This window comes from Macaca thibetana, chromosome 16 (genome assembly GCF_024542745.1).
Source record: "Macaca thibetana thibetana isolate TM-01 chromosome 16, ASM2454274v1, whole genome shotgun sequence".
Taxonomy (NCBI): domain Eukaryota; kingdom Metazoa; phylum Chordata; class Mammalia; order Primates; family Cercopithecidae; genus Macaca; species Macaca thibetana.
In genome coordinates this window covers 26,937,073-26,962,788 of record NC_065593.1, presented here as the reverse complement: position 1 = coordinate 26,962,788, position 25,716 = coordinate 26,937,073, and the positions used below count along the sequence as shown (strand labels likewise).

Sequence of the window (25,716 nt, the reverse complement as noted above, 5' to 3'; positions counted from 1 at the left end):
CATGCTAAATGCAACACGGATGATACCATTGGGGACCTTAAGAAACCAATTGCCGGCCGGGCGCGGTGGCTCATGCCTGTTATTCCAGCACTTTGGGAGGCCAAGGTGGGTGGATCACGAGGTCAGGAGATCGAGACCATCCTGGCTAACACGGTGAAACCCCGTCTCTACTAAAAATCAAAAAATTAGCTGGGCGTGGTGGTGAGCGCCTGTAATCCCAGCCACTGGGAGGCTGAGGCAGGAGAATGGCATGAACCCAGGAGGTGGAGCTTGCAGTGAGCCCAGATTGCACCACTGCACTCCAGCCTGGGCAACAAGGCGAGACTCCGTCTCAAAAAAAAAAAAAAAAAAGAAACCGATTGCAGCCTAAACTGGTACCCGTTGGAACAAGATCTTGGAACAAGATTGTAATCCCAGCACTTTGTAATCCCAGCACTTTGGGAGGCCGAAGTGGGTGGATCATCTGAAGTCAGGAGTTCAAGACCAGCCTAGCCAACATGGCAAAACCCCGTCTCTACTAAAAATACAAAAATTCGCCAGGCATGGTGATGCGTGCCTGTAATCCCAGCTCCTCGGGTGGCTGAGGCAGAAGAATTGCTGGAACCTGGGAGGTGGAGGTTTCAGGGAGCCAACATTGTGCCACTGCACCCCAGCCTATGGGTAACAGAGCAAGACTGTCTCAAAAAAAAAAAAAAAAAAAAAAAAATTAGCCGGGCATGGTGGTGGGCGCCTGTAGTCCCAGCTACTAGGAGGCTGAGGTTGCAGTGAGCCATGATCGTGCCACTGCACTCTAGCCTGGGTGACAGAGCAAGACTCTGTCTCAGAAAAAAAAAAAAAAAGACAATGCAACTGGTGTAAAGTGAAAGATCTCCTTTCGACTCTCAAGTTTCTATTTTCTTCATTTCTCCTTAGTATTCTTAAAGCTTGCATCTCCTGAGCAAACTGTAAAAGCCAGAAGAAGCCTTTTCTTGTGTTCACATTATTTTCTCACATTCACTAGTCTCTAAAGTAGATGCAAAATGAAGAAAAATAGGCCAGCTCTGGTGGCTCATACCTATAATCCCAGCACTTTGGGAGGCTGAGGCAGAAGGATCACTTGAGCTCTGGAGTTTGAGACCAGCCTGTGCAACAGAGTGAGACCTCATCTCCACTAAAAGTATTTTTTTTTAAATTTGCCAGGTGTGGTGGCACATGTCTGCAGTCCCAGCTACTTGGAGGCTGAGGAGGGTGGATCACTTGAGCGCACAACGTCAAGGTTGCAGTGAGCTGTGATTACGCTCCTGCATTCCAGCCCTGGCAACAGAGCAAGACTCTGTCTCGAAAAGAAAGAAAAAACCACTATGTGCCTGTAGGTTAAAGATGAGAAAACAGTGAGCATTCCCTCTACTAATCCACCCCACCTGGAGTGATTGACAAGCGAGGAAAGGGGCTAGCTTAGCAAGGGAGTGTGTCCAGAGCAAGCGCAAGATAGGGCAGCTGCTCCCTCCCTTCTTTTGAACCAAAGAAATGTAAGTTCCCCAAATGAAAAGATGGAGAGAGAGTATCTAAATATATAAACACACCACTCATTAACTCTTGGTAAGCTAGCTTCTTTCCTCTGCTTCTCACAAACGCAACAACCTATAAAGCATTTAAAGCAGTATTTCAGACAAACTAGAAAAGAGCTTGGAAAAAATTAACTGTCATTGCAAACTATACAACTGACATAAATTTGGTAAGTGGGAAATTCTCAGAAAATAATAAAAATGAGGAGTCAGGCCGGGTGTGGGGGCTCACACCTGTAATCCCAGCACTTTGGGAGGCTGAGATGGGAGGACTGCTTGAGCCCAGGAGTTCAAGGATGCGGTGAGCTATGATCGTGCCACTGCACTCCAGCCTGAGCAACAGAGTGAGACCTTGTCTTATAAAAAAATAAATAAAAATAAAAAATGAAGTGTCTATGTTATTTTGCAAGCTAGTAAGTGATACTGTTACTAGTTGCTCAAGAGGTGTGATCTTGTAAGAAAATGTCCCTTAGAACGGCAAAGGGGAAAAATCATGTTAAAGGAGAAAATAAACATGCAAACAACAGTAGAAACCACATTAATTAGCTATGTGAAGGGGAAAACAATTGGCCTTTTACCAGAATAGACTTCTCTACAACTTTTAAATAAATATCCTCTTACATGTATACATCGTACTTGACCGTTTTCCTAATGATTTTTTTTTTTTTTTGAGATGAAGTCTTGCTCTGTTGCCCAGGCGGAGTGTAGTGGTATGATCTCGGTTGACTGCAACCTCTGCCTCCTGGGTTCAAGCAATTCTCCTGCCTCAGCCTCCCGAGTAGCTGAGATTACAGGCATGCGCCACCACACCTGGCTAATTTCTTGTATTTTTAATGGAGACGGGTTTTTGCCGTGTTGGCCAGGCTGGTCTTGAACTCCTGACCTCAAGTGATCTGCCTGCCTCAGCCTCCCAAAGTGCTGGGATTACAGGCGTGAGGCATCACAACTGACTCAGCATTTTTTTTTTTTTTTTTGAGATGTAGTTTCACTCTTGTTGCCCAGGCTGGAGTGCAATGGCGCGATCTCAGCTCACCGCAATCTACACCTCCCAGGTTCAAACGATCTCCTGCCTCAGCCTCCCAAGTAGCTGGGATTACAGGCATGTGCCACCATGCCCAGCTAATTTTTTGTATTTAGTAGAGACAGGTTTTCACCTTGTTGGTCAGGCTAGTCTCGAACTCCTGATCTCAGGTGATCCACCCACCTCGGCCTCCCAAAGTGCCGGGATTACACGATTGAGCCACCACTCCCTACTGAGTATTCCTTTTACACAAACAATTCTCAATATGAGAGACAGAAACCAGAGGACTTCACTCACATCTGTACAGAAATACTTCAGAAGACAAAAGAACTCAAGATCACAGTACACAGCAGTTATTTATTTAAATACTTGAAAAGGCGGATGATGGAAAAAATAGGTTTATCATGAGAGTTTATATTCATTAGATTTATCATTTAAAAAATTACTGCCTCTAGGTTATCCTAGCCTGATATAGAACACTTGGTGACACATGCAGTTACTGTAATAGACTATAATAGACACAGCCATTATAGAATGATTTACACTTGGGAGGAAATTCAACAGTAGTAAGGGTGACTCTTTATTTAAACTAAAAACATTGGTAATATACAAATTGGTTTTTTTTTTCATTTCATTGAAAGGGCTATAAAATTCAACATACTGACAAAAGAAGCAACATAATCACATAGATAACGTCTCTGCTAATTGCTTTTACCTTACTTCACCCTTAAAGGTGAGCTGCACACTCAGCTACACAATTTTCTAGACTGTGCGATGGCTTCAAGGCTGGCCTACCACAACTGACTGAAAAAAAGTCATGTTGGTAAGCTGACACTGCTTATGTTTTTAAAAACGGAGAGAGAATGGCAAATTGTGCCTCATGTCCTTATAGAATCCAAAGGATCATTCTGAGTAAATGTGAAATAAATAAAGTGTTCCATGAGTAAATACAATCTCTGGGCTAACTTAAACCTAGGAGAGTGAGCCAAGTGAGCACTAACAATACCATTTAGAAATGTCTAGAAACACCATTTCTAGAACTCAGCTTGGGAGACCGTATCTTACCTGAATATGTACATATATTTACAAAATATTCCCTTTTGGCCTCTGGAATTTAGCCATTTTAGTTTGGCTGTTAGCTGTTTTCTTTCCATATGCTAGCCAATACTGCAGTTATAACTATCATTAAAATACTCTTATGCATGAATTACAAATATTAATAAAGTAACTCTGCATGTATAAATATCTCAATATTTCTAGCAGAACTTAAAGCATTCAGAATGTACATAAAAGTATTTGTTTTTGGTAGGGCCAGTATTTCTTTTTATATCATCGCTGTTTCAGTAATGCTTTGTACATAGCAAAGCCCAAAACTGCAAAAACAGTAGCACCAAAACTTGCTCGAAGCCAAAACGTGGAGCTCTTGAGGTCAGCTTGTGTCACATGCCTGTAGTCAGAAAATATAATTATTACTTAAAACATGATTAGTATGAAAACCTATACCAGTTATTTAGCAGTCTACTTTTAGGTAAGTATTAGTACACTTGTCAAGCTAATTGCATACAGTAATGTTTATCAAAAACATTGATCAATATAGCCATGTATATAATTACTTAATCATTACTTTAAGAAAATGACATAATGTAGACACTAATAAAGACAATTAGCTACTTTGTGGGAGTAGACATCCAAATTTGTAAACGTTTTTTTCACACGGGAAATAAAGAAGTTAGACAAATCAATCTAGCATTTTGTAATACCATCATGGTCCTTCAAAATGAAAATTAAGGTGGTGTTCCCACAATTTTGAGGATCATATTCATGGTTAAATAATGTGCAATCTCCTATCCCCAGGAACTGAAAGCTATTTTGTAAGCAGTTAAGTGACAAGTGACAATACTTTTCTAAGATAAGTGATTAAAGTCAACTTTGGAAACACTGAGCCTCATAAAAATTTACAAAAAACACCACCCCAAAAAACCGAAAGGGGGAGGGGAAGATTTATCAGTTTGCATTAATTTGGTTACTGCTAATTAAAGAGAAAAAAAAACAATCCCTGGTGTTAGTCAGACAGGCAGTGATAATGGTACCAACTAACGGACATAATGTAACGTGATGGATTGAAAGGCAATGACATAAAGGAAGCCATAGTATGCATGACAAGGGACAGCCTGTACCACAAACTGAGTTGTGAGCATGCTTAGTAAGTACCCTCAAGAGTCTCAAGTATGACAGCTTACCATGAAGAGGATAAAGCTCTAAAGAAAAGGTCAGAACGTTTTATTTAAATGTCACTGAAGTCTTAGTTACTAAGTGAACACAATTGAGATGATGTAGAAAACTTAAAAAATTGGCCGGGTGCAGTGGCTCATGCCTGTAATCCCAGCACTCTGGGAGGCCAAGACGGGTGGATCACCTGAGGTCAGGAGTTCGAGACCGGCCTGGCCAACATGGTGAAACCCTGTCTCTACTAAAAATATAAAAATTAGCCGGGCATGGTGGTGGGTGCCTGTAATCCCAGCTACTTGGGAGGCTGAGGCAGGAAAATTGCTTGAACCTAGGAGACAGAGGCTGCAGTGAGCCGACATGATGCCACTGCACTCTAGCCTAGGTGACAGAGTGAGACTCCATCTCAAAAAAAAAAAAAGAAAGAAAACTTACAAAATTAAGAGCTTAGAGAGACTGTCTAGTTTAGATTATTTTATAACTAAGTTAAACAGATTTGAAGCAAAAGTCAGATATCATTAAAAGACCAAGGTACTGACATATGCAAAAGAGTTAAGAGCCAAGAATTCAAACTGCACAAAACTACTTTGCCTCAGTAACAGTCAAAGTGAACAGATTAGTTATCACAAAATAGAGTCTGTACATCCCTAGGACAAAAGTCTACAACACAAGCTAGAGTGCTCCATGCTTACCACCACAACAAAGCAAGACACAACACTCCAATTCTCACCCTCACCAGTTTCTATTTTTAAAAAAATCACTCCTCACATAATTATTTCTTACAAAGCAAAGTGATATCACAGATTCATTCCAGCTTGCAAGTTAGTTTTTCCAACAGGCAGTGTTTCATTTAAAAAAAAGGCAGAGAAGAAAACGCTTAGGTTTTTCAAGTTGGAAAAATTCCAACTAGACCAACCCATTGGAAATGTTACCTGGCTTCAAGAAAAAGTGGACCATGAGATGACTCCATGAAGATGGAATCTTCTACAGAGCTGACAGCGTGCACCTGGTGAGTAATACTGCCTTCGTCGTCTGCTAACAGCATGGCACCCCACTCAGCTACCCGGGCTCTTAACCTTTTATATACATGCATACAGTTTGCAGTTCACAGCAGAGCTCACAAAAAAGGGGACTCAAAATAACATCTCTCAATTATGCATCCCACACATAAATTGAGTTGCCACACTATATGATGGATCTCATGTTTTCTATATTTAAAATAAATGTATTCTATAGCAAATTGCCAAACTTAAAAAAAAATCTATCTGTATGTACTCTCTCAACAAACACACACACACCCACCCCAGACAAGGAAATCTAAAGCTGTTATATATATTCTCTAAACATCCCTATGAGTCTGGTCTTGGTACATCTGAAATACCAAGTCCTCTAAACCAACACCATAAGCAGTACCTGACAACATGTAGTAACCATAAGTATTCATCAGAAATGAGGTTAACGACTATTAGTCATGAAGTTTACAGATGATTATAACTTTGGATTATCAAAAACTACAAATATATATCTGTGAAAAAATTGAGTCCAATATCCCAAACTCATAGACCACCATGGATCTATGACAAGAGTAACAAAAGTTTACAACAACTAGTCAATGCAGATGTATAGAATTTAAAGTCAGATCACAGGCTAAAGATGCATTAGAGGTTTCTCTTCATCTTTGGTCTCCCTGTGATTATCACGCATCTGCACTGACGGATTTATTTTATTTTATTTTAAAATTTTTACATTTATTTTTTAACTTAGGAGGGAAAAAGAATTAGGATTTAAGCTAACTATAATCACATTGAAATCAATCAAAACGATTTCTCATAAATAGTCTTCAAATATGGACATCTGTTTCACAGAGCTCCCTGTGGTTTTCTGTTTGTTTGTTTATAGAGATGAAGTCTCACTATGTTGTCCAGGCTGGTCTTGAACTCCTGAGCTCAAGCAATCCTTCCACCTTGACCTCTATAACTGCTGGAACTACAGGCTGGTCTCCCCTGTGTTTTAAGACACATGAAATAATATATTCTGACTGATCTTATTGCTTAGTTTTCTTTTGCATTTCAAGATTAATATAGATACATGTTCAAGATACAGCTAGTTTAAAACTTAAGGTAAATATTAACTTATAAAATATATTTCAATGGCTCCATCAATGTTACAGTAGCTATTTAAGACAATTTTAGACATGGAAAATTACTTACAGAACTATTTTACACCTTTACCACCTGCATGTAAAGGCTGCACTACCAGGTTCTATTTATAAAAGAGAAAGCATTTAAAATGGAGGGCACACTTATCATTGCTTAACTGATACCATTTCAATAGAGAATAGTGTGGTCTCGCATGTATTCCAAAAGTATCAAAAACTAACTCATGTTTGTCCTTTCAGTTCTCAAACAGAGGCAAGTAACAGTTTCATAAAGCTTCTGGCTCATTTATTTCTTTCTTTCTTTTTCTTTTTATTTTTTTGGAGACAGACGAATTCTCACTCTGTCGCTAGGCTGGAGTGCAGTGGCGTGATCTCAGCTCACTGCAACCTCCGCCTCCCAGGTTCAAGTGATTCTCCTGCCTCAGCCTTCCGAGTAGCTGGGACTACAGGTGCATGCCACCACGCCCAACTAATTTTTGTATTTTTAGTAGAGACAGGGTTTCACCATGTTGGCCACGACGGTCTCAATCTCCCGAACTCAAGTGATCCACCCACCTTGGCTTCCCAAAGGGCTGAGATTACAGGCGTGAGCCACCATGCCCAGCTGCTTCTGGCTCATTTCTAAACTTAAGCAGAAACAATTCTTCCACAGTTCAAAAGCATAATTCTTTCAAAATGACTTACAGAAAATACCATCTTAGAATAACTTACAGTATCTTATTGCATAGTTTTCTTTCTTTCTAAAGTTTATTTTCAAAGATAAAAAAAGTTAATATACACTCATTAGAAAATAAGGCAAAGTAAGAAAAAAAATCATTTATGTTACCCAAGGCAACAAATTAAAATGTCAGGTATTTCCTTTTAGACTTTTTTTTTTTTTTTTTTTTTTTTTTTTTGAGACAGAGTCTCACAATCTCAGCTCACTGCAACCTCCACCTCCCGGCTTCAAGTCATTCTTGTGCCTCAGGCTCCCGAGTAGCTGGGATTACAGGTATGTACCACCATGCCCAGCTAATTTTTGGTATTTTTAGTAGAGATGGGTTTTCACCATGTTGACCAGGCTGGTCTCAAACTCCTGACCTCAAGTGATCTGCCTGCCTCAGCTTCCCAAAGTGCTGGGATTACAGGTGTGAGCCACTGTGACCAGCCCCTTTTAGACTTTTTCTATGTATTTTTTACATAGCTGCAAACACAGTGTGTGTATAATTCTATATATTTTTCACACTTGTTATAAGGCATGGACTTCTTCATCAATTATGGAAACATTCTAAATAGCTGGATTATATTCTATTATCCTATTGCTGGCTATCTCCTTTTGTTTTATTATTTTACTTTTCAGAGACAGCGTCTTGCTGTGTCACCCAGGCTGGATAGTGCAGTGGTACAATCCTAGCTCACCGCAGCCTTGAACTGCTGAGCTCAAGTGATCTTCCTGCTTCAGCCACATAAGTAGCTGGGACTACAGGTGTATGCTATCATGCCTGGATAATTTTCATTTTTCTTGTAGAGATGGGGTCTTGCTATGTTACACAGGCTAGTCTTGAACTCCTGGCCTCAGCCTCCCAAAGTGCTGGGATTATAGGCATAAGCCACCATGCCCAACCTGGCTATCTCCATTTATTTGTGGCTACAAAAAAAAGACTATCTTTCTACATAAAATTTTTCTCCATATTTAGGATGTTTTCATTAAGATAGACTTCCCAGAATTAAATGTTACAAGGTCAAAAACGTGTATGTGTGTCTATGTAAAAAGGGTTTTTTCTAACCTAGTGATATATCAAAATCACCAAACTTTCCTACTCTATGTGGAATAAGATCATTTAGTTAAGCAGTATGTCTTTTTACAACATTAGAAATAATGACTAACTGTTGAATATAACCCTGACTAATCATTCACAGTTTGTTAGAGCTTTCAAGTTCTCAGTTGAAAATTACTGTGTCTGGGATGTTGGCTTTCTGGCTTAGAAGTGCTGAAGGCCCATAAATATATCAGACGTCAAGTTCTCCTTGACATAGGTGTAGGAGCCAACCAACACATCTGGACTTGGGTTTTATTAAGGCCGCTACTTAATAATGCAGAGAGAAGAAAATGTTGCAAAAATTCAGGTAATAAAGAGTTAAATGAATAACTGTGTGAACAGTCACACAAGGCATATGCAGACTGGCCAAAATTCCTATGTACCTTTGCACTGAATATCTTTAGTGCAAGGGCATACAAAATACTTTTAATTAACCCTGCAACTTAAGGTGAATATAAAAACATGAACTGGCTGGGCACAGAGGCTCACACTGTAATCCCAGATCTTTGGGGGGCTGAAGTTGGAGGACTGCTTGAGGCCAGGAGTTCAAGACCAGCCTGGGCAACACAGAGGAAGGGTAAGAATTCAGAAATTGTTACCCAGATATCAATTAACCTTGTCTTAGACTGTAAGCTGTGATGCAGATGAAAAGAAAAGTTCAGTAGAAAATACTCAAAGGAAGCAAAACTGAGAGACTTTACTCAGAGGCGCTCCAGAGAGTCATTTTTATCAGTCTTCCCCACAATTTCTCAGAAATGTATTTGAATTTCCTATTTTTCACTCCTCATCTCACCATCTTATTCTTTCCAAAATACAACTAAGAGATGTACAAATGCACTAATGTGAATGGTCTTCTAATTTTACAACTCTATCCATATATATATATCTCAGGTATAGATTTTTAAGATAATACTCTAAAACAACCAACATAACTGTAATGTGAGTGTATCTAAAGTTACCAGGGCACAGAGATATCATATTTAGCTTTTTCTTATTTGTAATTACATATCTCAAGTTGAAAACTATACTGAGGTCACCAAACTACAGTAAATTTTTCTGTCTTTATTTATTTATTTAAAGACAGGGTCTTGCTCTTATTCAGGCTGGAATGCAGTGGCATGAACACAGCTCACTGCAGCCTCAACCTCCTGGGCTCAGGTGATCCTTCTGCCTTAGCCTCCCATGTAGCTGGGACCCCAAAAGCATGCTACCACATCTGGCTAATTTATGATTTTTTGTAGAGATGGGGGGTCTTAATACAACTTTGTTGCCCAGACTGGTCTGGAACTCCTGGGTTCACATAATCCTACTGCCTCGATCTCCAAAACTGCTGAAATTATGAGTGTGAAACACTGTGCCCAGCTCTATTTTTTTTTTTTTTTTCAGACAGAATCTCATTGTGTCACCCAGGCTAGAGTACAGTGGCACAAACACAGCTCACTACAGCCTTGACCTCCTGGACTCAAGCAAACCTCTCACCTCAACCTCCTATATAGCTGGGACCACAGGTGTGAGCCATCACACCCAGCTTTTTTTTTTTTTTTTTTTACTTTTTGTAGAGACAGGATCTCACTTTGTGACCCAGGCTGGTCCCGAACTCCTGAGCTCAAGTGATCCTCCTGCCTTGACCTCCCAAAGTGCTGGGATTAGAAGCATGAGCCACTGCACTTGGCCCTTTTCTATTTTCAAATATTCCACTTAAAAAAAAGTCTTCTGAGGCCGGGCATGGTGGCCCATGCCTGTAATCTCAGCATTTGGGAGGCAGAAGAAGCCAGATCACTTGAGGTCAGGAGTTCAAGATCAGCCTGGCCAACATGGTGAAACCCATCTCTACTAAAAATACAAAAAATTAGCCAGGTGTGGTGGTGCATACCTGTAATCCCAGCTACTTGGGAGCTGAGGCAGGAGAATCGCTTGAACCTGGGAGGTGGGGGTTGCAGTGAGCCGAGATAGGGCCACTGCACTCCAGCCTGGGCAACAAAGTCAGACTCTATCATAAAATAAAATAAAAAAATAAAATTAAAAAAATAAAATAAAAAATAAAATAAAATAAAATATTAGAAATTAAAAAAAAAAAAAGTCTTCTGAACTCTCTGCTTTTATTTCTCCAAATGTTTCAATCTGGTGAAGTATTTTCTTTCTTTCTTTTTTTTTTTGAGATGGAGTCTTTGCTCTGTCACCAGGTTGGAATGCAGTGGTGCGATCTCAGCTCACTGCAACCTCCGCCTCCTGGGTTCAAGCAATTCTCCTGCCTCAGCCTCCTGAGTAGCTGGGACTACAGGTGCGCACCACCACGCCCAGCTAATTTTTGTATTTTTAGTAGAGATGGGGTTTCACCATGTTGGCCAGGATGGTCTCAATCTCTTGACCTCATGATCTGCCCTCCTTGGCCTCCCGAAGTGCTGGGATTACAGGCGTGAGCCACAGTGCCTGGCCATATTTTCTATATCTACTTTTAATAATAATGCCACTATAGCTAATAACAATTTTAATAAGGACAATTCTCCTAACTGAGCCAATAGGCATAAAATATTTCAATAGGATATTTATTAGGATAAATATTTAATAGGATAAATAGGTTAAGGAATCAATATACAGTGTCTAGCAGCTTCAACACAAACCATAAGCAAGCTGTTAACTGAGCATGCCTAAATAGTAACACACTTTGGGAAAGGACACGGGTGTGTACTAATGTCAAGAAATGCTTCACCAAGCATTAGAAGAATCTGAATTTACAGATGATCATGAATACAAAGGAAATGCTCCAATATCTATATGTTAACTAGTGATACTTAAAGATCACGTAAGACAAACTTCACCTTGTCATGTCCTTTAATATATTAACCAAATGACAAAAAATTTAAAAATTATAAGAAGCAGCAGCTTACTTAATGAAATCTATTAAACTCTTGTATAACTTTAAATATATAACTATGTATACAAATTCACGAACAATCTTATAAGGACCTTCATACAAGGGAATAAATAAGTTTCATAAGAAACTAACGGGCCGGGCGCGGTGGCTCAAGCCTGTAATCCCAGCACTTTGGGAGCCGAGACGGGCGGATCACGAGGTCAGGAGATCGAGACCATCCTGGCTAACATGGTGAAACCCCGTCTCTACTAAAAAAAATACAAAAAATTAGCCGGGCGAGGTGGCAGGCGCCTGTAGTCCCAGCTACTCGGGAGGCTGAGGCAGGAGAATGGCGTGAACCCGGGAGGCGGAGCTTGCAGTGAGCTGAGATCCCGCCACTGCACTCCAGCCTGGGCGACAGAGCGAGACTCCGAGACTCCGTCTCAAAAAAAAAAAAAAAAAAAAGAAACTAACGCAGGACTTCCTTGGATAAAATATTTTACTATAACGTAATATTCCAAGGACTCTTAGATTTCCAACATTTAACAACATTAAGATTTTTAGAAACCTATCCTCTTCATAAGGCAATCCTATGAAAAAGCAGTTCATTTTTGTCTGACAATATTAAAATCCTTTTTTCAACAAAGGACTCCTATATTAAGTAATGAATTTCACGCTACATAAAGGAAGAACTTGGGTGATTATTAAAGCAATATGGGTGAATGAAGTCAGTCATTAATGAATGGCTTAAATGTCACACACATATTTAATCTAAAAATACATTATAAATAGGGTAAAAAATGCAATAGGTATGCTGTCCATCACGCTTTTGGGCCTCTGTAAATACTCAGTGTGAACTATGCGCTTGGTTGTCAAACTCTAATGCTGCCACTGAACTTAAGAAGTAGCACGAACCAACAATGTATATGGCTAATGCAAATAATAAAATAGAATGAAAGAAATCCTAAAACCAAAACATGCACAAAGGAAATCATGCCCAAATAACAAACTGTAAAATAAACAATATTTGATTAAATAACAGGTTAGAGGAAGTTATGGGATTATACACAAAAACTTAGCTGGGAAGGAGATTGAGAGTATTAAAAAATTACTAAGTGACACAAACAAACAAATGAAAACAAACATCTAAAAAAAGGACAAATTAAAGTTCACGACACACTACAATCTAGAAACATTCTCATGCAAAGCAGGAGTGTTCTCAAGTCAGAGTAATAAATACTTAACAAATAAAAATCCTGGGTAGTTCAAACCAACAATCAAGCTCATCTATATATAATCACTTTCAAATTTAAAAGATATTTAAAATATAAAATATATTCAAAAGATCTTTTTCTCCAGTAATGTAATTTATACCACTTGAAATGAAAGCAGTCCCAAAGATTAAAATCATCTGACCACATGTTAATCATTCTCCAAATGTATTTAAATTCAAATAGTTCCAGTTATTCATAAATTAGTCTAAAGGAAAACATAAACCTATCCAGATCTAAGAGTGAGATCATAATTACCAAGAGAAAGATTACATGTGAGATAGATGTGTGTTTAATACTACTCTCACATGTCAAAGTCAATATACGTTCAATTAAATTGGAAATAATTTTTTTATTATTTCTATATTTAAAATATATAATGTTAGTAAATAAGTTCAAGAAAAAAGACAATTTTTTTCTCATAAAAGAAAAAACACTTGCAGAAATTAACCTCTTGAAACTGCCTAATTCATTTTCAGGTTATATAGCACTTTTCTTTTTAGCATGAAGGACTAACATCACTGAAAATATAAGCAAAGTTAAAAAATGTTTTTCTTAGAGACATAATATTTAGAAAGATGCGTAAAAGCAGGTTCCATATCTTCTTCATTTTCAAATTTTGCCCCAGTTCACAGCAGGTTCCTATTCAAAGCAGGTACTTAAATTAAGTACTCTGAATGAATAAACCAAATCAAGGTGGGGTTAGGAGAGAGTAGGGTAATAAGAGAATGTGGCCTCAATCAAACATGTATCATATCTGGTAGCAATTTGTATTTCAGTGACCAAAATTTTTACAAGCACTCTAAAACAATTGCTGATTTGAGACCAATACTTGTCTACTAATTTAATTCTTTGCAGACATTCAATGAAACTTTTTACTTAAATAAAAATGACGGCTGGGCGAGGTGGCGCACACCTGTAATCCCAGCACTTTGGGAGCCTGAGGCGGGCAGATCACCTGAGGTCAGGAGTTCGAGACCAGTTTGAAACACGGCGAAACTAAAAATACAAAAGTTAGCCGGGCAAGGTGGCACATGCCTGTGCTCCCAGCTACTCAGGAGGCTGAGGCACAAGAATCACTTGAACCTGGGAGGTGGAGGTTGCAGTGAGCTGAGATCATGCCACTGCACTCCAGCCTGGGTGGCAGAGTGAGACTCCATCTCAAAAAACAAACAAACAAACAAACAAACAAACAAACAAAGACAAGCCTTTTAGAACTGCTCTTTTACAATTCTAAATCAAACACTAAGCATGGTAGTTCTGATATCTAAAAACAAAGACTTAGGACCTAGTGGTAAGTGAGAACCCTCCACCCTCCCTATGAATAAACTACAGTGAAAAAGTTTTAAATGACTTTTACTTAATCAGTCTTTTTTGTGCTTAACATTAGGATATGTCTAACACAGGAAACCAATAGTGACCAACTAATAACAGCTGCCAAAACCTGAGAAGTTAACAGGGAAAAGTGGTTCCATTCTCATCCCACCACCCAATAACTTTTTCCAATTTTTCATGGGAAAGGAGTAAAATGGTGGTGGTGGTGATGGGACCAGAGACATTTTCATTCTGTAGGTGTCCTTTTCCTGGGCCTCCATTTTCACAACTAGGCCATACCTTAAGACTGAGGTTGCAAGCTGGTGGACCATAAGCATGCTTTGCTCTGATTAGTACTTTAAAAATTTGTTAATTAATTGCTAATCTCTAAATATCAGGAAATTTCACACCAAAGCCTTGATTTCCAGTCTCTTGTAAAACCAGAAAATCTGGCAACACCAGACCTGTACAACAACAAATGGCCAGAGCTGAGTGGTGGCTGCCTCTTTTAGACAGTGCCTGTCACAGTCCCCACCTCTCCTTGTTTCTTATACTTGGCCACCTTCATTCTTTTACATTATCCATCCAGGACCTGTGGGCACTGAGTTTTTGGCCCCCACCTACCTATCTTACTTACCTTTCATAAAGTAGAAGAAACTCCAGTATGCAGCCCCTAAAATTCCACTGTACTTCTCTTAAATAATTGAAATACTAACGGGGATAAGGAAGGAGCTGTTTGAAAAGTACACTGGATCCTCTACTTGTTGTTTTCATTCCTTCCGTTCTTGATTACCAGATGTCAGGATGTGTGCTGACATTACCATCAAATTACTACCAGTTTATAAACAGGTATGACCAAAGCTTACTGATTTCTCTTTGAGGGTCACTATATAATTTACTATGTGCAATTGTATTCATTTAATGCACAATCTATCCTATTTCATTTGAAAGCTAACTAAACCAATTTTATTTGAAAGCTAACTAAACCAATTTTATTTGAAAGCTAACTAAACCAATCTAGGAATAAAATTGTCACCAGGGACACAGACGATGAATCAATCTGTAATTATGGACAATCAAGAGTTTCTAGAATAGGTAAAAAAAAAAAAAAAAAAAATAGGTGGTTTGTGATCAGCAATTATGGGGAGCCAAGGTAAGTCCACCAAAATAAGATATCAAATAGATGTTGCTTGCTAATTAGATAAAATTATGATATTGGTAGATCAGAGGAATATGGAAGAAATTATATACTGATTTTAGAAAAATCCTTCATGAAATATCTGATAAGATAGGAAGATAAAATGTGGGCTGGATAATAGCATATTTTTCATTGACTGAAAAATCCTTTCCCAAGAATTTTGAACCTGTCATTATACTATAGGGCTTGCTCAGTTTAGTACTCTCCCTCTTTCCAACCTCTGCGTATTCAACATCTTTTTTTTTTTATCAGTAACTTGAAAGACAGTACATATCTACCAAATTTGCAAACAGCACAATGCTTAGAGAGATATATAATGGGACAAATGACAGAAATAATGTTCGAAATGATTGAACTAGAACAAATGGATCAAAAAGAAGAATATGACATTTAATAGAGATATGTATGTATCTGCATTTAGATTTAAAGCATCAACTAAAAAATGCCAAATACACAATTAGAAAGGAGGAGACATCTGTCTCTTCATATGAAAAACATCTGACTTTAATTAACCCCAAGATAATATATGTCAACAGTGGGATGGGACTGCCAAAAAGTTAATTCATGCCCTAGACAGATGCTGTCCTAATTGTGAAACACAGCTGCCCACTGTTCTGGACTACTCACACTAGAAGTGCAACACTGCTTTCTATTCTTGGTGGCACCTTTTAAGAGGTACTGTGAAAACCTAAGGGGCTTTCAGATGAAGACAACCAGGAATGATGAGTTCACTAAACCATCTAATTTAAGAAAAGGCTGAAAGAAATGGGAATGTTCTACCTGGAGAAGAGAAAATTAGGGGAGACATGATGGCCGTCTTCAAATGCCTGAAGGATTGCTATGTTGAAGAGGGAGTAGAATGGTCGTATGTTGTTCTAAAGGGCAGAACTAAAACTAAAGAGAGAAAGTTATAGGGAAAACATTTAGTTAAAAAAAAATAATAAAAGCAAAAGCAAAAACGCTTTCCAATGAGGCAAGCCATCAGCAGATAAACAGCACTCTCTCAGGAAGGCTTGCAGGAAGGCATTCTAACAGGAGGTCAGGCCAGATGAATTCCAGAATCTCTTCCAACTCAACGATTCCCAAAACTGGAGCACCTGAGTGTTGTTTGGTTTGAACTAGCCTTGCATTTTCTGTCAGTCATCATGAGAGAATCTGTCTATGTTACTACTTTACAAGGTGCTGAAGCACAGAAGCAGAACTTTGCCACCAAATGAGTGTGGTGATCCCTTCAAAGCAGTCACCTGAGATGGTTGCATTCTTATTCCAGAGCTGCTAGTGCTCGAAACATCACTGAAACTCTTAGAATGCCTTCAAAATCAGTTTCTGACTCATAGAAGAAATAAACTCACTGTTTCACAGACATATCCACTATATTGCTGGTGGATACAAACTATGGTCATTTGATATAAAGTCTAGCCCTCAGTGAGTGTCCGAATGGTGAGCCAAATAACTGACCCATTTCTAACCAAAACTGAATATTTAGGTTGACATCCATCTTAATCCAGCCCAGCTCCCAATGACTTTTAAATGATTTCAAAAACCTAATGCATATAAATATGACATCAGGTACAAATTAGTATTCAGCTCCTAAATGCTCAAAAAATGTAAAACTGTTTTGAACAAAGGTAGCATGATCAGAATAAGAATACAACCTTCCAAGATTATTGCTTTGAGGGAATATATGCATCCTTTTTTTTTTTTCTCTTTCTTTCTTAAAAGCATATTACTTTATAGGATTACTTCATGCTTTTGGTTCAATTATAAAGACCTAAAAAACCAGTACTACAGATCTTTTTCTCTTTTCCATATTCCTTTGAGTTCTTAAAGCTGGTTATTATCCTCATGTCTAGAAACCATGTTCTTTCAAATAAACACTCCAGGTGCTTAAAAGTAAAAGTAGATTATAATTATAAATGGTTTCAAGAATAGAATATTTTTTCAAACCCAAAATACTGTTTGCATTACTATGGTTTTAATGAGATATATTATTTCAATGTAAGCTGAGTACAGTATAATATAATATCTTTCATTTAGGATCAATGTGTCTTTTCTTTACTACAAAAGTCCTAATCTATTTCTATTATTTCTATAACTCACAGCCAAAAGATTTTAATTTCCCTATACATATTATCTTTTAATAGGAAAGATAATTTATTTTCCTTATGAAAAAAATTATCCAAAATCTTATTTTACAGTCCTCTAAATATACCTATTAATTTTAAAACATTATTAAGGATGCTTCCAAAACTAAACATTGTCATCACAGTGAGAATTTTAGTGGAAGTTAGTTGGGCATCAGTCAGCTTGTCTTTGTAGTGAGTATCTGTATAATAAATAGTTATCCACTTTTTTCTTTTGTATTTTAACAGAATGCCTGGTACCCAGTAAATAAAGTTAAGAACCTGTTAAGAACTGCAGTGAAGATTTTGTTCTTTACAGATTGCAGCAAGTCTGAGTTGAGGAAGTTCTGACAGATGCAAAATGTACACCTGTTGCAGGTGCACATACAGCGTAACCGGGCATGGCTGCGAAAACACACAGAAGGACAGGAGTTGAGTTCTTACTTACAAATATGGCACAAGTCAGGGCGTGCCAACTTAAAAAAAAAAAAAGACTTAGGCATAAGCAACACTCTTTGTAGAAAGGAAAAGGACAGTGTGGGGCATGCTAAAGTTGTGCAGAATTCCACATTTACCAAAAACATAATAAACAGTAATAGCTTCCTCCTCCCTCCCTGTAGAAAATCTAGGGAAAATTAGCTGACACTTTTGCTTTTTTTGGAGGGGGGATGGAATTATTATTACATGGATTTTTGTGGAATAAATATGCACAGCAATAGATGGCACCCTTGTCTAAATTAATAAAAAGAAAAACTGAGTAAGCCATAAGCACCCACCAAAAGGACAAAGTTTGCTAGCGTTTAAATAACCATTCCCTCCTCCTCCTCCCTCAGCATACACACATGCCTGAAAACCAGGAAGGAGAAGAATGATAAATACACAAATGAGTCAAAAGACAAGTATATTCAACCCTGAGAAGATGTGAACAACAACGTCTTTACTTCATCAAGCACCCTGGCTCTCAAAGGAACTAAATCAAGGTGCTTTATAAATTTCTACTCAAATAAAATATAGGGTTGATTTCATCTGCTACCCAAACACAGCAGCTAAATATGACAGTATGAAACTCTGGGTAAGGATGTAAAAATCAACAATGGATCCAATTGAAATTAGATATGAAATTTAGGGAGGCTTTTTGACTCCTTTCTGGTTGAGTAGAGTTGTACTAGTTGGTGCAGGCACAGGGGACAACCCATTTCACCTCAGCTCTAACTACCAAAGTAGGGGGTCTCCAATGACTGTTCAGTGGTCAGAGCCACTCATTCATACAAAGCCATCACACCACCCATGAAGAGGTACTGGCTCAGAACCCACTCAGAAGAGCACCACCTGATGAATCAATGACATCAATTCCTGTAACACCTGAACATTTTTTTATAGGCTTCTCAGTCAAAGGACTGGCCCAATCTGACTTGGCTTAGCTTGTGAGATCTGATGAGACCACAGCACATGGTGGCATGGTTGTGGCGATTAGCAGCATTCCAATAATGCCTAATTCCCAACATGAAGAAAAACAAGAATTAATTTTTAAAAAAATCTGTATAGTCTCAAGACATTCCTTTTTCATTTTTTTTTCATTTTTTTTTTGACTTGTGATGATGAACAAATCACTGCTACTAAGTCACTGCCAGCTGTCATACTGGAATCCATCTGTTATTTTATAAATCAAATCTGATTCTTTAACATACACAAGGCTCCACCCACCAAAAAGGAGAGATGCAAAGTATGCTTAGCAACAGGGAGATGCTTCATGAGAAGTAGTTTGGGATTAACCGTATAAACAAGTGGTCCATGTATGTACATTTATCATATAACACACACACACACACACGCGCACACACACAGAATTACAATAACATGTTTTAAAAATGCAGATGTAAAAACACAGTTGCAGTTACTGTAACTACAAGATTAAAGAAGTACATTTATATAGTAAGGAAGACAACGTAATATACAGTTAGGCAGCAAGCCTGACCAAGCAGTGCGTTTCTACATAATTACTAAATGTTAATTATGGCAAGAAAGGAGATTTGGTCATTCTCTAAGAAAATATCAACAAAATCCCACAGAAGTCATAAAGAAAAAGTAACTTACAAAGCAGTTTTTAGAAAGACCCAGATTTTTCTCAAATTCTCTATTCTATCAGTGTGGCCCATGTCTCGGGAGAGTCTGTCTCTGTAATGATCCTCTCTGTAGATAACATACATGAGAGTTTTAAAGCAAAGGTAAAACATAAATAAGGTTTTGGTTATTCTATAATAATAGGAATGACTTGTCTTCGAATACAAATAGAAATTCAAGGGTTTGTTGCATCTAAAAAAAGTATTAGGTAATAAAATAGCAGTAAAGTTAACTCTGACTTTAAAAATCTGTACAAATCAACACCTTTTTGAAAAATGTTAGTCTTGGTTTATAGCAATGTTTGATTATTACTCTATTTTACACTACAGTTTTTATAAGAAGAAAAATAATTTAGAGACTAACATAAGAATAAGTAGAATAAGCTATAAAGTCCTGAGAAACGCACTGCCTGAAAAACTATTTTGTTACAAAACAGAATTTATACAAACACACTACTTGAGGGAAATGCCATTAAGAACCATGCAATTTTAAGGCAGTTAGTAAACTACAGAGATGACCACAGTTATGTGCTTGTGCATATGCATGTATAGATATATAATAAATGTACATGAAATTTGTGGCTCATAACACTTAATGTAAAACATTTATACAGTAGAAATTCCAATTACAACTACTCTTTACGGCACTTAAAAAAGACATATCCTGAACTCAAGCATACCCATAATTTCAACATAAATTAATAAAAGATTTTAGAAAACTTCATATACCTAAGGTCAATAACAGAAAAATGTAAAAATAAACTTTGTTCATATGAAAATGCTTTATAAGCATAAAACAACATGATGCCAACCCCATTTTATTCCAGTAAAACTATTTTTTAATGCTGGGTAGGGCGTTGTGTTTTATTGTACTATCCTATTAAGATAGTTAGAGCCTGCTCAAAAATATACAAATATTGCCAGAAGTACTGTTTATATTGTTCTATTGAGGCATTCAAACCAAACTTGCATTTACTCACATTTGTACCTTCTCATTACAAAGTATCTTTCTGTTGCTGAACAATTCCTATGTGACAAAGATATTCCCTTCATGGCTAATAATGGCATGCAATGTTATGAACCATGCAACATGAAAATGAAGACAGAGCAAGTACTTACGGATACATGGCCATTGTTGTCAATTTAACAAAGATATCCTTACTGGGGGCATCAGCAGTATTGCAAGTGAAGGCTTGGGGTGGAGGCATTTTGTGTTTCCTGCAGAAATCAGTAGGTGAAATACTATATTCTTGTTTAACTTCATGCAGGTCTGACTTTGCAGCTACGATTAAGCAAGGTATTCTGCTGTCCATAAAGTGTTGCTATGGAATAAAAAATGAAATCAAAATCTGATAATAAGTTCAAAAATTACTATTTAATTAAATGTGAACCACACATTTCCTCCAGAGAGGCAAAGCAACAGTAGTTTCAAAGCAAAAAAATGAACCAAAAGGCAAAGATTAGCAGTGGTCTAGGTAAATTTCATATAATAAATAAGACCCAGACCACTTTTCCAATGCGGATGACAAAACAGACCTATACTGATTCTTTAGTTTACAATTTAAAAAAAATGTAATTAAAAACACACATTAAACACACATTATTTTGAAATATGAAGAAATCCACCTAAATTCTTCTATAAAAACTACTTTCATTTTTTCATATCACCTCTAGTCCTTGAACACATGTATTCATATGGTGTTTGTACAGTTGCAGTCATGCTGGACATAATAACTTAAAAATGTAATACTGTGTCCTCCATATTCTTCAGAATTCAAAACCATTTTTAATTATCCATTTATTGTTTTTAATTTATTTTTTAAATATTGTCTAATATTCCACTAGATTATTTTATCTTCAGTAAATCATCGTCCATTGTCAGCCATCTTGATTATTTCCAGTTTTTTGCTATTTCATAATCTCTAAGTGACTGATAGACTTTCTAAGCTTCAGGTTTATCCTTTTCCTCTGGCTGTTATTCTTGGTATATTTGGCAATATATAATCCATACGTACTACTCTTTTTTTTTCATCAGAGAGAAGGCAGACATATGTAACTTTAACAGCCAGGAAGACCTTGCATTAATGCAAAAGTTCTCAATCAAGAAGCACCTCAGAATCACATGTAGAAAACTTTTAGAAATATATAGGTCTGAGACTCTACCACTTTAGAACAAAACCAGAACCTTTAGGGATAGGGTAAAGATGTATGTATTTTTAAAAAGCTCCACACATGATTTTGTTGCATTTTTGTGATTAGGAAACACCACACTGCAATTCCATAAAAACTCCATATGAGGTTACATTTAGTCATAGTCTGTAGGAGCAACAAACCTTAAAAATCCTGGCACAGTATTCAAAGGATTTGGGATTGCTGACATCATATACCAGGCACACAACATCACAAATGATCTCAGCTTCAGTTAGAAATTCCGATTCTGAGATATCATGCAACTTGTAAAAGAAAAAGACAATGAAATATATAAGTATCATAATATTGATATATTAAGTCATGATAGCTTATTACTTCCTCCCCTGGACTTCCTAGCTTTAAAAGTACTGGTTAAGCATAACTTTTCGGGCCATTTTTAAAAGTAGAAAGTATAGACAAATAAGTATCTTCTGTTTCTGTAGACTAAAAATGGTGATTAAGATTCTGTGGAAGCTTAGCCAAGCACACTGACATGTGCCTGTAGTCCCAGCTACTGGGGAGGCTAAGGCAGGAGAATCGCTTGAGCCTGGAAAGCAGAGGTTACAGTGAGCCAAGATCGTGCCACTGCACTCCAGCCTGGGTGAGCCTGTCTCAAAAAAAAAAAAAATTCAATGGCAGCTAGTATTAGTGAGTGACTAATGTGTGGCAGCAGACCCTCTACATGCATTGTTTACATTCTACAGAAAAGGAGACGGGCTAGAAAGATTAAGTCAGCTGCCCATGGTACACATCTAGGAAGTTATCAAATCAAAATTTGAACTCAGATATGATTCTCAAATCTATTTTCTTTCTACCACACCACCTTTTCTCCCCCACTAATCAAAAACAAAAAGCAAATAACTCTTTACAGTAAAGTCATTTTGCTCTGTTTCACTGCCACTCTTTGGTGTTTATTATAAAATTTCTTAAATATTCCATCTATGATATAATGATCTCCAATAAGAGTAAAATTCAGGGATGGGCACTGTGGCTCACACCTGTAATCCCAGCACTTTGGAAGACTGAGGTGGGTAAACCGCTTGAGCCCAGGAGTTTGAGACCAGCCCGGGATAGGGTTTCTCCATGTTGGTCAGGCTGGGGTGATCCACCTGCCTCGGCCTCCCAAAGTTTGCTGGGATTACAGGTGTGAGCCACCACACCCGGCCCATATAACCGTCCTTCTACTGTATTTCATGGTATCTTTTCAGCCCTTCTTTTGTACTTTTTTTATTGTTTGTTTGATTTTATTGCTACTTGCAGAGCAGGGCTAACCCACAGGCAGTGTGCCTAGAGTAGCCTATACATTTTTAAGGCTAACATATTTGTTAAATATTCCCTTCCCTGCTAAATAAACTTGATTCAGATTATAGGTAAACTACCAAGCATTAGCAGGATTTTCATATTAATTTCTAGTCAATAGTACAGGAAATAATTTTTTAAAAAATAGAAGTATGCAGCCATAAATAAGGAGTTCATGTCCTTTGCAGAGACATGGATGAAGTTGGAAGCCATCATTCTCAGCAAACTAACACAGGAACAGAAAACCAAACACTGCATGTTCTCACTCATAAGTGGGAGTTGAACAATGAGAATACATGGATACAGGGAGGGGCACATCACACACCGGGGCCTGTCGGGGGCTGAGGGGCAAGGGAAGGGAGAGCATTAGGACAAATACCTAGTGCATGTGGGTCTGAAAACCTAGATGATGGGTTGACCTATGCAACAAACCTGCACAAGTATCCCAGAACTTAAAGTAAAAAAAAAAAAAAAAAATAGAAGTAGAAGAAAGTAAAAGGGGAGTTCATTTTTTTCACCTTTTTTGTTTTTGTTTTTGAGGTGGAGTCTCACTTTGTCGCCCAGGCTGGGACGCAGTGGCGCAATCTTGACTCACTGCAACCTCCGCCTCCCAGGTTCACGCAATTCTCCTGCCTCAGCCTCCTAAGTACCTGGGATTACAGGCACGTGCCACCATGCCCAGCTAATTTTTGCATTTTTAGTAGAGACAAGCTTTCACCATGTTGGCCAGGCTGGTCTCGAACTCCTGACCTCAGGTGATCCACCTGACTCAGCCTCCCAAAGTGTCGGGATTACAGGCATGAGCTACTGCGCCTGGCCTAAACCTCTTTTCCTTATAAATTACCCAGTCTTAGGTAGTGTGAGCCACCACACCTGGCCCGTTTTCTTCCACTTTCTTATTGTGGTATAGCTAATGTGCAATTAAGCGTACCAATAGATGAATTTTTATTTATATCTATACCTATGCAATTATCACATAGATAAAAAGACTTAAAATTCTTTTTTTTTTCCCCCTGGAGATGGAGTTTCACTCTTGCTGCCCAGGCAGGAGTGCAATGGCATTATCTCAGCTCACCACAACCTCTGCCTCCCGGGTTCAAGCGATTCTCCTGCCTCAGCCTCCCGAGTAGCTGGGATTACAGGCATGAGCCACCATGCCCGGCTAATTTTGTATTTTTAGTAGAGACGGGGTTTTTCCATGTTGGTCAGGCTGGTCTTGAACTCCTGACCTCAGGTGCTCCACCTGCCCTGGCCTCCCAAAATGCTGGGATTACAGGCATGAGCCACCGCGCCCAGCCAAAAAGACTTAAAATTCTAATGAATAAACCAGATGAAAAAAAATAAAATCAAGCTTGGTAGCACATGCCTGTAGTCCCAGCTCCTTGGGAGGCTGAGGTGGGAGATCCCTTGAGCCCAAGAGCTAGCCAGGACAACATAGTTAAGACTGTGTCTCTAAAGAAATTATTAAGAAATTTTGCCAGGCGCAGTGGCTCACGCCTGTAATCCCAGCACTTTGGGAGGCCGAGACGGGCGGATCACGAGGTCAGGAGATCGAGACCATCCTGGCTAACACGGTGAAACCCCGTCTCTACTAAAAAAATACAAAAAACTATCCGGGCGAGGCGGCGGTCGCCTGTAGTCCCAGCTACTCGGGAGGCTGAGGCAGGAGAATGGCATGAACCTGGGAGGCGGAGCTTGCAGTGAGCTGAGATCCGGCCACTGCACTCCAGCCTGGGCGACAGAGTGAGACTCCGTCTCAAAAAAATAAAAAAAATAAAAAAAAATAAAAAATTTTATAATTTTCTAAAGAAATATATAAAAAAAAACACACACAAGTTCTATATAGAGTCATTCAATTGAAGCCAATTTGTTTTCAAAGAGCCATTTTAAAATGTACCCAATAATTAGAAATTTTTGTGTGCCACAGAATTTCTTACCAACAAGTATTTCTCTTGTCCATATACATAAACAGTGTTAATCGCATAGTAGGATTTATGATCTTCACGAATTTTCTTCTGCCTCTGAAAACAGAACACCGAAAATCTCAATATCTGCAGTAACTAGTTTTCAACAATACACAAATACCTCTGTGTATATGTGCAGGTGTGTTATAAATAAAAGGGCATTCTTCCCTACACTGTGTACTACTTACCAGTATAAAGGAGATACTGATTTTATGTTTCTTAGTTCTTAAGACCTAAAATAAAAAGATGTATTTGTTCTGCATAAAGTACAAGCAGTAGCTAAAAAGGAAGGAAACTATCCCTATTACTGCAAGTATATTCTAGAGCCACCTGCTGGCAATCTTCATTATACTATAATTTGGTCTGATCGAGATGAATACCCACCTAGAAATATGTCGGCAGGGTGTGGTGGCACATACCTGTAATCTCAGCACTTTGGGAGGCCAAGGTGAGAGGATCACTTGAGCTCAGGAGTTCAAGACCACCCTGGGCAACATGGCAAAACCCCATCTCTACTAAAAATACAAAAATTAGCTGGGCCTGGTGGTTCACGCCTGTAGTCCCAGCTGCTCTGGGGGCTGAGCTGGGAGGATCACCTAAGCCCAGATGGTTGAGGCTGCAGTGAGCCATGATCA

General features: G+C 38.3%; 1 protein-coding gene across 7 annotated transcripts in view; it reads right to left on the bottom strand.

The window, feature by feature from the left end:
• Positions 1-2,902: 2,902 nt before the first annotated feature.
• The window catches only part of RHOT1 (ras homolog family member T1), an 85,626-nt gene continuing 62,812 nt past the window's right edge, over positions 2,903-25,716 (bottom strand). Inside the window, exons 16-22 of one of the 7 annotated variants that reach the window (XM_050763789.1) lie at positions 25,055-25,138; positions 21,962-22,081; positions 20,748-20,950; positions 19,603-19,698; positions 17,791-17,913; positions 5,724-5,867; positions 2,903-4,012 (exon numbers count right to left, since the gene is read on the bottom strand). In XM_050763789.1, the coding sequence (XP_050619746.1) occupies positions 3,895-4,012; positions 5,724-5,867; positions 17,791-17,913; positions 19,603-19,698; positions 20,748-20,950; positions 21,962-22,081; positions 25,055-25,138 (888 nt within the window). In that variant the 3' untranslated portion in view covers positions 2,903-3,894. Of the gene's footprint in view, positions 4,013-5,723; positions 5,868-16,165; positions 16,280-17,790; positions 17,914-19,602; positions 19,699-20,747; positions 20,951-21,961; positions 22,082-25,054; positions 25,139-25,716 lie in introns of all 7 variants that reach the window. The other 6 variants (XR_007720272.1, XM_050763791.1, XM_050763790.1 and 3 more) reach the window with 6 other exon arrangements.